At 40.1% G+C, this 14,269-nt stretch overlaps 1 protein-coding gene across 2 annotated transcripts in view; it reads left to right on the top strand.

Annotated features, from left to right (window-relative positions):
• Window positions 1–14,269, top strand: part of ythdc2 (YTH domain containing 2) — a 47,485-nt gene that overhangs the window by 4,665 nt on the left and 28,551 nt on the right. For both annotated transcript variants that reach the window (XM_061799835.1, XM_061799834.1), the window contains exons 6-15: window positions 1,139–1,305; window positions 2,380–2,482; window positions 4,090–4,252; window positions 9,615–9,722; window positions 9,797–9,942; window positions 10,623–10,758; window positions 10,930–11,056; window positions 11,168–11,233; window positions 12,590–12,756; window positions 13,629–13,725. In XM_061799835.1, coding sequence (XP_061655819.1) covers window positions 1,139–1,305; window positions 2,380–2,482; window positions 4,090–4,252; window positions 9,615–9,722; window positions 9,797–9,942; window positions 10,623–10,758; window positions 10,930–11,056; window positions 11,168–11,233; window positions 12,590–12,756; window positions 13,629–13,725 — 1,280 coding nt within the window. The remainder of the gene's footprint in view (window positions 1–1,138; window positions 1,306–2,379; window positions 2,483–4,089; window positions 4,253–9,614; window positions 9,723–9,796; window positions 9,943–10,622; window positions 10,759–10,929; window positions 11,057–11,167; window positions 11,234–12,589; window positions 12,757–13,628; window positions 13,726–14,269) is intronic.

Here is a 14,269-nt window from a genome sequence, read left to right as displayed (position 1 = left end):
TTTGTTTGTATGTGCTATTTACTCAGTACTTGAGTAATTATTTCACTGTGCACGTTTTACCCTTGAGTATTTTTTTGGAGGACTACTTTTTACTTGAGGCACATTATTGTCAAGTAACATCACTCTTACTTGAGTACAATATTTGGCTACTCTACCCACCGCTGTAGTGGACATCCTCTATTGCTACTCTTAAGTTTAAGCAACATTTCTACTCATCAGATTTGTCGTATTTGTTGCACTGGTCTTTTGTATTTTCGCGTTGGAAGTGCTGCGGGTCGTGGCCCTGGTAGCGGTCCCAGCGGAACCGCCAAGCACGCGTAACATCGCCGACAAGAGCTGATCTGCTAGTGCATCTTGTATTAATTAGGAAACACACCTACGGTTATCTAATTAATTTACGGATGTTAATGTTAAATGTGTTAAGCTCTACGGAGCAAGGTTGGGGATTATGTCACAACACAGAATGAACTAACTTCAAATTCAGAAATGGCGAACAAAAACAGAAAAGTACTGTACTAAATATTTTCCTGGTGGATGCATTTGGGATTAGCCTTTGAAGTTGGTAATAGTGAAAAATGAAGTGGAACAGACAATGATTTGAGTCAATTCTTTTCCAGAATGAGAGTGCTTAAAGAGGAGGATGCTATTCATGTGGCACAGCTTGAAGCAGGCATCAGGTGCAGGTGGAGATGGGCCTGGCTCAAGTTGGAGGCCAAAACAAAAAGCAAAGAAATGAGGCAAATTTAATTAGAATCTTAAATTTGTACATAAACGTACTTGAGCGGTGTAAAGAAATGTTTTTCTGTGTGAAGAAAATTTTATTTTGCCTTATTGTAGTCTTCACAGTCTTCCAGATTTCTTAATTTATGTATATAAAAGAAAAGAAATTCTCTGCGGGGGCCTGGGGGATCCCCCCAGACCCCCCAACAATGTTTTTGTTGTTGTTTTTTTTGGTCACCTTTTTCATGCCTTTGGTGTTTGCATGTCTGATATATATGACTTGTAAAATGTCTTTTACAACCCTTCTATTCCAAAGAAAGATAAAGGAAATCATTGGCATTCATTTTCTTATATACTGACTTTCTTAAAAAAAAAAAAATATTTTTTGTAATATTAATATACCTGTATGTTTGGTCAGATTCCACAGTTTCTGCTGGATGACTGCAGCAAGAAAGGAGAGGGCTGCAAAATGTTCTGTACTCAGCCCAGACGCCTGGCTGCCATCACTGTCGCTGAGAGAGTGGCAGCTGAGAGGGGAGAGGCAATCGGCAAGACTGTCGGCTATCACATTAGACTAGAGAGCAGGTAAAACCTACAAGAAGCTCACCTTTTTATTCAAAATTTCCTAGTTAATTGTAATTTTTATGGATATACAGTGGCGTGAAAAAATATTTTCCCCTTTCTCAAGTTCAGATTTTTGTTTTTGCAGTTTCTCCAGCTAATGTTAAAGATTATCAAACAAATTGAATTATTAGACAAATATAACCCAAGTAAATACAGTTTTTATATGTTGATTTTATTTATTGAGGGGGGAAAAAATGATTCAATGCTACCCGACCTTGTGTGGAAAAAGTAATTGCCTCTGCAACGTAATAACTAGTTGGGCCACCTTTAGCAGCAACAGCAACAACTGACTGGCAATGAGCCAACCAAGTAGTGAAGATTAACATATCATTTTGAAAGTACCATATTGTGAGTGATTTAATGTGACCCTAGTTTATTTTTTTGTTTTCTACAAAAACTGAAAATGATGATTTTCTTGACAGTATTGTAATGTTTTGAATTCCTGATTTTGTGGGTTTTATGAGCTGGAAGCCCAAATTATGTAAAAACAAACAAATTTGTGGGCCTTGAATCTATAATCTATGAAACCTTTTGAATGGGATTATGGAAATAAATAAACTTTTCCATAATATTACATTTTTTTGGAAAGAGTCTGTATATGAACTAGTTCATGAACTTTCGTTCATTGAACTCGTTCAGGTAGAACGCTGACTGTACGGTGGAGAGGTAAAATGAACATAACCCGCAAAAATGTTCTAAAAGGTCTACAATGTATTGTTTAAAGAATGATGCTCAGATAATTTCAGAACGTTCTGACTTGGCAGAGCAATGGCATCCATGTGGTGACAAAAACACGTCTGAGCCACATTCTTTCACTATCTCACATACTGTTGGGCCAGCCATTTTGTTCTGAATGAGTCACTGCCTTCCTATTTTTTCCAATACTTTTCTACAGACTGGACATTTAGTGATTTACATCCTATTGATAAAATGTTAAATGAGTTGAACAAAAGAAACCCAACTAAGAATAAAATTCAGATTCATCCTTTCATCTTTGTGAGATTGTGCAAATGACTTTTGACTTTGAATCTATAGGGTTTCTCCAAAGACGCTGCTAACCTTCTGTACCACTGGAGTTTTACTCAGGACATTGATGGTTGGAGATGCCAGTCTGGCATCTGTCACACATGTCATTGTGGTAAGGAATAAATGTAAAATTCTGTACTCTGAATATGTTTGAGGGATTACTATTTGTAATTAGGTATTCTGTTCGTACGAGGGGTGCGACTTTCATGCATTAATCACGATTTACAAATAAATTTGGAAAAGAAATTAACACTTGTAATTGCATTTTGCGTTCCAAACAAGGCAAGTTCTTTGCTAGTGCACGATTTCCTGGTACACCGATTACACTGACGTACACGTCAGAGCTCCGCTACCTTATTGGAGGAATTGGATGAAACAGCGTCGCGAGGCCTGATGGGAGGCAAATTTCATGTAAAAAAAACTACCCGATGGAAACCGTGATGAGCGTGGCTTTGTGCAAAAAGGAGTTCTCATACCACCCAAGCACTTCAACCCTCTGACATATGATCCAACTTTTCAACTGCCACGCAAAAACCATTTAAAGGGAATACTGTTAAAATAACTGTTCTGGAATGGCACTTTAGGTCTTGTTTAATTTTGCCAGGGATATTTTCTGTTAGTTTTTCTACTGTTTTATATTAAAATGCAATTAAATTCATTTTTCTAGAAGTAACGTTATTCCTGTCTTTATCAATTTGATTCAGTCAACTAAAATTCATTTAAATTAAACTGTTGCTTTTTAGTACCGTAATTTCTTGTGTAAAATGCGCACCCCCAAAGTTGACCTCAAAATTCTGGAAAAACCTTCTACATATGTATAATGCATTTTTACAATGCATGATTTTGCTTCTACTCATGATCAGTATGTATTTTCAGTATTTTTTTTAAATAAATATTCTGAAGTTAAGCACTTTATTTGAACCAGTAATACTTTTTTATTTACTTGCTCTTATTTTGAAATTCACAGCCTTACGTTTATTTAGTAAATGAGAAAACACACGGTTGTGCTCATATGTTTGATTACCCAGGTCGAATTTGTAAGATGGGTACAATTCTTGAAAGAAAACACGAAGGGCTAGGTGAAACGCATTTAATTTTATTTTAATGGGATTCAAATTAAACTCAAGCATTTCAGAAAAGCATTATCATTAAACGAAACATAAGTATAAAGAAATGAATGATTGTTGTTGTTCAGTCATTTAAAAAATATACATTTCACAAATTCTGCCAGGGTATGTAAACTTATGAGTACAACTGTACATGTATGCAGTTATACGTACGCCCTGTCATATTGGAATAAAAGTGTAAGCTACACCTTTTTCATAACCTCTAGGTGGCGGCATATTAGAATGAAAGTGTACACCTTTCTCATACCATCTAGGTGGCGGTGACATTGGAATGAAAGTGTACAGCTTTTTCAGAACCTCTAGATTGCGGCATAAATTTATAAAATGTGAAAGCTTTTTCATTTCCCCCTATACCCATGTATAATGCGCACTTGACGTCTGACAATTTTGGGGGGAATAAAATGCGCATTATACACGAAATTACGGTACATATTGTTCTATGATTAAAATTGAGATTAATCAAAATTAATTACAAAGCCTCTAATTAATTAGATACATTTTTATGATGGAGTCCAACCCCTCTTAGTTCATACGCTAGGTAGTTTCCTGATTAAATGTACCATGCTAACCTGCTTTACTGTGTTTTTAAAAGGATGAAGTGCATGAGCGTGATGGTCTTACTGACTTTCTGCTCACGAAGATGCTTGATGTACTGCAGCAATTACCTGCAATAAAACTGATTCTCTCCAGTGCATCTCTGGATGTAGATTTGTTCCTCAAGTACTTCGACGCTTGGTCCTGTCCTGTTATTTATCGTAAGCCATTTTAAACTGACTTTTAAAGCTAATCTGAAGTAGTTGCTTTTTAATCTGGTCTAATGATTGGTGTGTTTGAGCTAATGGTTGGTTTACTACCACAATATTAAGATGAAATAATTTTCACTGTTGACATCTGACTGGCACATCTGTAACGTCCGCCTCTTAACAAAACAGTCTAAAGCCTAAATGATCCAAAAGAGAACATAGGATAGATTTCCAAGACGATAATGCAGTAGTCAATCCTCAAGGCACCCAACACTGGGATGATACATATATTTGTGGGCCGTTTGTCCTTTTTATGAGTCAAAGAAATGTATAAATAAAGTCAGGCATCATAGTACACCTAAAATCTCATTGACACTTGGGGCCTGATTGACTGGTACGAATGGTTTGCGCGTGCAGACATAAGCGCAAACTTCATTGCTCACGCAAAACCCTCTGGTGCATATCGGGTCTTTAGTCCTGTAGCCCACTGGATTGGATATGTCTGTAACTTTATGAAAAAAGTCATAGTTTTGGAAAAAAAAATCTAAAAGAAGAGGAGAATTAAAAACACAAGAAAAAAAATCTTGACCAAGGCTTTCATAATTCATGCATCAGTGGGTTAACACATGTGGAAGCTGATCTACTAACAGGGTGCATGCAGGATTGTGTCTGTCATTTCTACCTGGGGGAAAAAAAAATATTTTACACGTGCAATGTTATTGATCAAACGTGAGATAAAGTTGGGTGGCTGATTTTGCATCATTTAAAGGATGACTTTGGTTGCTGTGGCGAGCAGGAATAGACAAAATGAGAGGTGACTCATGTCAACATTTTAGAATGCCAGAAACAAGAATTCATATTCACATATTTTCTATTCAGCAAAACAGTTTTGGAAGTTCTGAAATTCTGCATGATCTAAAGTTTGAGTTGGAGCCTGGCACAAGATGGATTTAAACAAAATCTGTGAGAAAAGAAGAGTTGAATGATGTCAACTCTTCATCTGGGTCATTTACAACCCCTTGTAAAAAATATGGAATCACCACTCCTGGAGGATGATCATTTAAATGTTGAATTTTTGAGGGGGGAAAAAAAAAGAAATTACGGCTGTTCCCAAAAAAATTTTTTTTATTCAAAATACCAGCCTTTCAGCTTTAAGAAACACTAAAAAAGGCAAGAAAGAAAATTGTAGTCGGTGAAAATTTCTTTTTTTGGGGGGAAGTATATGAAACAAATATGGACTTGTTCAATTCTGAGGGGAAAAAAAATTATGGAGTTGTGAAAAACAAAAGAAAACACTACACCACTAGTACTTTGTTGCACCACCTCAGGCTTTTATAGCAGCTTGCCGTCTCTGTGGCAGTGACTTTAACGAGTGACAAATAGTATTCTTCATCAATCTGGCTCCTACTTCCTCTAAATTATATTATTAGCTCAGCTTTGCAGTTTGGAGCCTTGTCATTGACCATTGCCTTTAATTTTCACCACAGTTTCGATTGGATTGAGATCTGGAAGGTTCTTGAAGGTTTTTACGGTTTTTGCTCTATGGAAAGATGCATTCTCGTCTTGAATAATGATGTCGTCCCCTAATATCCTTTCAATCGATGGAATCAAAGTGTCCAAAATCTCTACGTACACGTGTGCATTTATTGAAGATGTACCGTGATTTTTGTGCATTCCCCCCCCCAAAAATTGTCAAGTCAAGAGTGCGCATTATACATAGTTATAGGGGAAAATGGAAAAAAACGTTCCCATTTTATAAATGTATGCCGCAATCTAGAGGTTGGGAAAAAGCTGTCCACTTTAATTCCAAAATGCCACCGCCACCTAGAGGTTACGAGAAAGGTGTACACTTTCATTCTGATGTCTCACTGTCACCTAGCGGTTATGAAAAAGGTGTAGCCTACTCTTTCATTCCCTTATGACTGGTACGTATGACTCCATATATGTACAGTTGTGCTCATAAGTTTACATACCCTGGCAGAATTTGTGAATGTATTTTTTAAAATATGACTGAATATGTCAGAAGGAGTTGCAACTCCCACCTCCAGCAGAATTTCACCCACGTCTCGGGGGTGGCGGGGGACATTGAGTCCGAGTGGACCACGTTCCGTGCCTATATTGCCGAGGCGGCCGACTGGAGCTTGTTGTCGGTGCCTGTCGTGGCGGCAATCACCGAACCCGTTGGTGGACACCCACGGTGAGGGATGCCGTCAAGCTGAAGGAGGAGTCCTATCGGCCTTTTTGTCCTGTGGAGTCCTGAGGCAGCTGCTGGGTACCGACTGACCAAGCGGCATGTGGCTTTGGTGGTCGCTGAGGAAAAAACCTGGGCGTGGGAGGAGTTCGGTGAGGCCATGGAGAACGACTTCCGGACGGGTTTGAGGAAATTCTGGTCCACCATCCGGCGCCTCGGGAGGGGGAAGCAGTGCACCATCAACACTGTGTATAGTGGGGATGGGGCGCTGCTGACCTCGCCTCAGGACGTTGTGAGTCGGTGGGGAGAATGCTTCGAAGAACTCCTCAACTCCACCGACACTCTTTCCCATGTGGAAGCAGAGTCTGGGTTCTCTGAGGCGGGCTCTCCTATCTCTGGGGTTGAGGTCACCGAGGTGGTTAAAAAGCTCCTTGGTGGCAAGGCCCCGGGGGTGGATGAGATTCGAACCCCTTGATACGGGCTGTTTGGTCCCTGTACGACCGCTGTCAGAGCTTGGCTCCGTATTGCCGGCAGTAAGTCGGACTCGTTTCCGGTGAGGGTTGGACTTCGCCAAGGCTGCCCTTTGTCACCGATTCTGTTATCTCCAATTCTCACTGGGGCGTTTCGCAGCCGAGTGTGAAGCGGCTGGGATGAGAATCAGCACCTCCAAATCTGAGACCATGGTCCTCAGTCGGAAAAGGGTGGTGTGCCCTCTCCAGGTTGGGGATGGGATCCTGCCCCAAATGGAGGAGTTAAAGTATCTTGGGGTCTTGTTCATGAGTGAGGGAAGAATGGAACGGGAGATCGACAGGCGGATCAGTGGGGCGTCAGTGATGTGACTTTGTATCGGTCCGTTGTGGTAAAGAAGGAGCTCAGCCGAAAGGCGAAGCTCTCAATTTACCGGTCGATCTACGTTCCTACCCTCACCCATGGTCACGAGCTGTGGGTCGTGACCGAAAGAACAAGATCCCGGATACAAGCGGCCGAAATGAGTTTTCCTCCGCAGGGTGTCCGTGCTCTCCCTTAGGGAGAGGGTGAGAAGCTCGGTCATCCGGGAGGATCTCGGAGTAGAGCCGCTGCTCCTCCACATCGAGAGGAGCCAGATGAGGTGGCTGGGGCATCTGTTTAGGATGGCTCCCGGACGCTTCCCTGGTGAGGTGTCCTGGGCACGTCCCACCGGGAGGAGACCCCGGGGACGACCCAGGACACGCTGGAGAGACTAAGTCTCTCGGCTGGCCTGGGAACGTTTCGGGATCCCCTCGGAAGAGCTGGAGGAAGTGGCTGGGGAGAGGGAAGTCTTGATGTCCCTGGTAAAGCTACTGCCCCCGCAACCAGACCTCGGATAAGCCGTAGACAATGGATGGAAGTTAAAGTTTTCTCCAGGCAGTCATCTACATAAATCTCATTGGGACGGCACCAAGCAAAATTTCCAGCATTATCACCTTGCCCAGTGTAGAGTCACGATTCATCACTGAATATCACTTTCATCCAGTCATCCACAGTCCATGATTTGTTTTCTTCAGCCAATTGTAACCTGGCTTTTTCCTGTTCAGGTATTAAGGATGGCTTTCATTTGGCTTTTCTGTATGTAAACCCCATTTCCCTTAGACATTTTCTTACAGTTCGCTCATCGACGTTGACTCAATTTTCCGCTCATTTGTACCTCTTTTGTTGGGCATTTTCTATTTTCAAGACATATTGCTTTAAGTTTTCCGTCTTGATGCTTTGACGTCTTCCTTGGTCTATGAGAATGCTTCCCATTTACAGCCTTCCCGTTTTGGTTGCACTTGGTCCACATTTTAGACACTGCTGACTGGGAACAGCAACATCTTTTGCAACATTCTGCGATATTTTACCTTCTAGAAGTTTTATAATTCTCTCCTTTGTTTCAACTGACATCTCTCGTGTTGGAGCCGTGGTTCATGTCAACCAACTTGGTGGAGCAGCTCTCCAAAGTCTGAACACTCTTATTTAAGTGCTGACTAATTAGCAGATTCAATATGATGCAGGTGTTTTTTTTTCGAACTGAAAATTACAAACTGAGTCCATTTTCCCCCCCCCCCCTCAGAATTGAGCGATTCCTCTACTTGCTCTTAAAATTGCGACTGAATACAACTATTTCCCCCCCCCCTATGCTTTTTAGTGTTTCTTAAAGCCCACAGGGGTTGTATTCTGACTAAAAATTATTTTGTAGAACATCCATGTATGACCTTTTTCTCCAAAATTAAACATTTAAATGATCATCTTCCAGGAGCGGTGATTCCATAATTTTTTTGCCAGGGGTTGTATGTGCAGTGTCCCAATTGGTGTTGGCCTCTCTCAGACCAGTTTTTCAGTTGTGCTGTCCCAAGTTTTCAACGCAAGGTTAAGCAGGGTGGGCAAATACATTGAATTCTCACGCGTTCTGGACAAGTCAAATCAAATAAAACATGACTTTTATTCGGTTTCTGATTACCCCAAAATGAATATAGTTAGTTTCTCTAACTTAGTAATACAAACCTTAATTCTCATGAAAGTTGGGACATTGTGCAAAATGTAAATAAAAACAGAATACAATGATTTGCAAATCTTTGTAAAACCTATATTCAATTAAATGCACTACAAAGGCAAGCTATTTAATGTCAAACTGATAAATGTTTTTGTTTTTTGCAAATATTCACTCCTTCTGAATTTGTTGAGGAGAAGGACAAGAACCGGCGGGCCAGAATTGAATACAGCTGGAAAAGCATTTGGAAATCATTGTACTGTGTTTTTTTGTTTTACACAGCGGCCCCACCACTTTTAGCCGTTTTGCCAATCATGCCGCGATCTTCGTCGATCGCACCTCACGGACACCAACAGCGCATAATCTGTTCGTGAACATACAATTTAGCACCCTTTTATTTGGAATTTTAGTAAATCAGGCTCTTCGTCTTTGAACGTACAGCATGTATTCTGAACACATTTTCACACATTACACAAATTCGTTACACACTATTATCTGATTTTAGACTGTGTCCCCCAAAGTACTCTCTAACATTAACAATAGTATGATTTTTATTTTTATTTATTTAAAAGAAGTGTAAATTCGGATTCCAGCACAATCACACGCAATCAAATTGACTGACAACTTTCATTTTGCATGAATTGTTAGTAAATTGGTTCAACAATTAATGACTTTTTGTGATGTACTTTTTCTTGCAGTCAAAGGAAGACAGTTTGAAGTGAAACAATATTTTCTGGAGGATGTTCTAAGATTCACAGGTTTTAACAGTAAGGAAATGGGAAAACACAAGGAAGAATCCCAGAGAAGTATGAATATTTACTGATGAATATTTGATGCACTGGCATTGTCCTGTTCACCTCACTGCGAATCTCACCATCAGAGGAGGAGACGCAGAACTTTTTGACAAAGTGGAGTAAAATAGGGGAGAAAACTGGTGTTGAAGATGTACAGATTACACACCTGGCATCCTCTGACTTACTCAGGAGCAGCAATTCTCTGGATACAGGGGGCACCATCAAGTCACTGGTAACACACTTGTGAACACTGCGTACCACTGAATATATAATGCTGTAAATCCATCCGTCCATGTCCATGCTTATTCAAAATCAGAAGGTAGTGTGGACCAGTGGTTCTCAAAGTTTTTTTTCCTCCAAGTACCACCTAAAAAAAATTAATTGGCTCTCTTAAAGTAACCGGCCTCGTGACCGACATTTAAATGTTGTTGGTTTTATTCCTAAAAAGTATGTTTTGATATTAGGGTAAGCAACTGTAACATGATGCAGTTTGAACTTTAACACTGCATTTAAAAATGGTAAAATAAAAAAACTCTACTTAATTGATTCAATTCAAAATGTATTACACATGAAAGTTAAATAAAAATCGTAACTATATATTTAAAAACAAATTGTGTTGAATTTAAAAGTTGAATACAACTAAACTATTTCCCGATTGAATCAAACCTCTTTAATACCACCGTTATCCATTCGTCCATCCACGCATCTAATCTAATCCCCCGTGATTGGCTGGCGACAAGTTCAGGGCGTACCCCGCCTCTCGCTCGATAGGACAGGCTCCAGCATGCCCGCGACCCTGGTGAGGATAAGCGGTACAGAAAATGGATGGATGGAAGTAGAAAATTTTCATCACGTCTTTGGACTTCAACTTGTAAATGGTTACTCTTTGTTTTTGTTTTTTTCTCGTCACAGGATGTCAAAGGCTCCGAGCCGTTGGAGCCATGGCTACTGAAAGAGATGGATACCTGCATAGCTAACATTTTTATCAGTGCAGACCAGGAATATGTTGTTCAGCTCTTCAACCTCATTCTCTATGAAAATGTTAATGGTATGACTGTGCAGTCCTGCATGACCATTTCTAATCGAAAACATTTTCATTGGCATTGTATAATGTAATATGTGTTGGGCAGTCTACAATTATTTTACATATTTTTATATAGGAAGTTTAACGTGTGGAATTTGACCAGTTGTTTTCTCACGTTTGTATTGATTAACCTAGTTGACTACATGCACAGCGAGAAAGGGGTCACGCCTTTGATGGTGACAGCAGCGCAAGGGTTCCTCACTCAGATGGAGCAGTTGCTTAACATGGGGGCGGACATCAACCTGAAGGCATCCAATGGATGGTATGATATGTTGCTTTAGTCACTGATGTTACTGGACAAGTAAAATGTAAATTGTCTTAACATTACATTGTCCTAAAACTGGATAATGAAACTGCTTTCTTTTATTTAAAGGACTCCCTTGGACTTTGCAAAACACTTTCAGCAGGTAGATGCTGTTGATCTTCTTCAGTCTTCAGTGTGAGTATAATGATGTCGTGAAAATGTATGTATATTCTTTGTCATAAATAGTTTAAATAGTTATATTGTGGTGTCAATTGCTTCTCTGAGCTGCCATTTAGGGCAGAGTTGTTACACAAAAATACTAGACTTTATACCGATCTGATCTGCTTGATCAGCCGATAATTAGCATTTTATGCTGATTGGCTTTGTCATAATTCGCGGATCTTGATCGGCTGCGGAAAAGACATTTACTCCGCGTCGCCATTGTGTACAGTATATTTGAATCCAAAAGCTACTTTATTTTTAGTCTTGTTGCGTGTCTTTTGACGTAGTACTGTAAATATTTGACAACCCATAAAGTTATTTAGAAAAAAAACAACAACAACAATGGATCGCGCCTCGTGTATTATAAGAACAAAATGGAGAAAAACGTTTGCTGGTGGTCACCAGTGCTCGGGAGAGGACGTTCGTTTAAGGCTTGCTTGAGGTATGTTCACGTACTTTGAATACGATACCGCTCGCAAGCAGGCAACAAAACGTTATGCAGCCTAGCAAGCTAGTGCTACCACTAACGGTAGTATGTAAACATGTCAGCGTTGAGTTGAATCATGCTCTAAAGTTTGAATTTAATTATTTCTGTCATGTTGTAATGTTGGTTTGACCTGACCGATTAGAATACATGACCTGGATAGAGAATACCTTTGAAGATACTCAGTATACAGTACACAAGTATATACAGTAAAGCTATCTCAATGTCTCAATTAGAATTCCTTATCCATTTCGCAACCAGGTGTACACTGTAAAAAGTGTACACACCCCTGTTCAAAATGCCAGGATTTTGTGAAAAAAAATAGACCAAGATAAATCATTTAAAAACCTTTTCCACCATTAATGAGACCTATAGCCTACGTCTATAACAACTAGGACCTTTAATAACTCCACTGAAAAAAATAGAGCACAATTTTAACAAGGGGAAATAAAAATAACATTCAAAATAAACGTTTTCCATGTGTTGGGGGGTATTGTATGTCCATAATGAGTTTGTGTAGTGAAACCCTGAATAACGTATACAGAATTAAAGGTGTACACTACAGTCACGCCACCGCAATGGATTTGAAATGAAACAAACAAGATGTGCTTTAACTTCAGACTTTCAGCTTTAATGTGAGGGTTTTTACATCCAAATCAGATGAATAGTGTAGAAATTACAACAGTTTGTGTATGTGCCTCCCACTTTTTACGGGTCTAAAGTCTGCAGTTAAAGCATCTTGTTAGTTTCATTCCAAATTCATTGTGTGGATGTTTAGATCCAGAAAGATGTGTGTCAGTTTCCCAACATTTCTGAACCTGACTAATTTCACTTCATTTGTGCAGTGCCTTTAAAAGGATGGAAGACCAGAAAGAGTCCACTGTGGTTCAGTATGCCAGCACCGAAGACCAGGACCTGCTCAAGCTGTACCACCACAACTTTGATGATGAGTTTGTGGACCTAGATCTCATCATGAACCTGCTGCACAAGATCTGCTTAACTACAAGTGATGGTGCGTCTCATCACAATCTGTGTTCAGGCCTTTAATGAAAACACTTTCAAATAAAAGGGCTTTTGTAAGTTCTAAAACATCACATTACAGGAAACGAGTTGAATTAATTTTTTTTCCAAAAATTCAGCACAAATTTTATCCAACAAGGCGGCACGGTTAGTGCGCTCGCCTCACAGTTCAAAGGTCACTGGTTCATATCCTCACTCTGGCCTTTCTGTGTGGAGTTTTCATGTTCTTCCTGTGCTTGCTTGGATCTTTTGTGTTTCCTACCACATTCCAAAAATATGGTTGTTAGTTTAATTGAAGACTAAATTCTCCTTAAGTGTGACTATGAGAATACATGCTTGTTAGTCTATATGTGCCCTGCAATTGGCCGGTGTCCAGTCAAGGGTGTACCTCGCTTCTTGTTCCAAGTCAGCTGGGATAGGCTCCAGCACACCTGCGATCCTAATGAGGATAAGCACTATAGAAAATGGATGGATGTATGTAATCCAAAGACCATTTATAATATATCTTCTGAAAAGTAAAACTAGACAAAGTAATTTTCCCCCCAATAAAATGTACTTAATCAATTTCCCCGAATCCTTGAACAGTATGCAAAAAAGGACAGACATTTTGGCTGTTTGTAAAAGTTTTTTTCAACAATACTTGCTAGTCAGTCATTGTATCAAATCCACTCACAATCCATTAATTACAAGGAAGTATGGAAATATGTTTTTAAATATTTCATGGAGTTTCAAGCATACAATGCATCAAATAATTCATGAAGTTGTTGGTGTTATGTACGTAAAAATCTTTTTGCATATGTACCACATTCATAAAACATTGTGCTTCTGAATCTGCTTAAATTTGATCATATCTGTTTGTCTTAGGTGCAGTGCTAATTTTTCTTCCTGGATATGATGACATTGTGTCACTCAGGGACCGTATCCTCTACAGTGATGAGAGGTTTTCTGCCTTTTCCAAAAGGTAAAATATAAAAGAATTCAGGTAGGCTCTACAAAAGCAGCAGATAATTTATGCTAGTTCAACTGTTAGTAGTGCACCAAACACTGTTGGTTTAAGTTCCGTGGTATTTAGTATAACAATAGGAAATTTGATTGGGGAGCAGATATCTCCGCTGGCAGGCCCTCATTCTGTTTACCTCAGCTGGTCAAGAATTTGATAAAACTCTGTTAATGTATAAGGCTGCACAGTAAGCGCTGAGCTTCTGACCAGCACGACTTTGAAGATAAGTTAAGAGGCGACCGCAGCAGGGCGCAACGAACGTACAGAAGAGGAGGAAACAGGCCCGAGGAGTGACAGGGGTGCCCTACCGCCCCCACCAGCGGCCAGAGCGGGGGACCCAGGCGGGCACCAGCCTGCGCTGCCCCAGCACCCACGGAACATGGGCTAGTCACCATCACACCACCAATCCTCCCCAGGAGGTCACCCCAGTGGTTCACTCCATGCATGTGTCCTCCCACCATGCAAACCGATCTAAAAAGAGAAAACACTTTCACACTTGCAAGTC

This window comes from Phyllopteryx taeniolatus, chromosome 15 (genome assembly GCF_024500385.1).
Source record: "Phyllopteryx taeniolatus isolate TA_2022b chromosome 15, UOR_Ptae_1.2, whole genome shotgun sequence".
Classification (NCBI taxonomy): domain Eukaryota; kingdom Metazoa; phylum Chordata; class Actinopteri; order Syngnathiformes; family Syngnathidae; genus Phyllopteryx; species Phyllopteryx taeniolatus.
The sequence above is the reverse complement of the archived record's forward strand: the minus strand, read 5'-3'. Positions and strand labels throughout refer to the sequence as shown.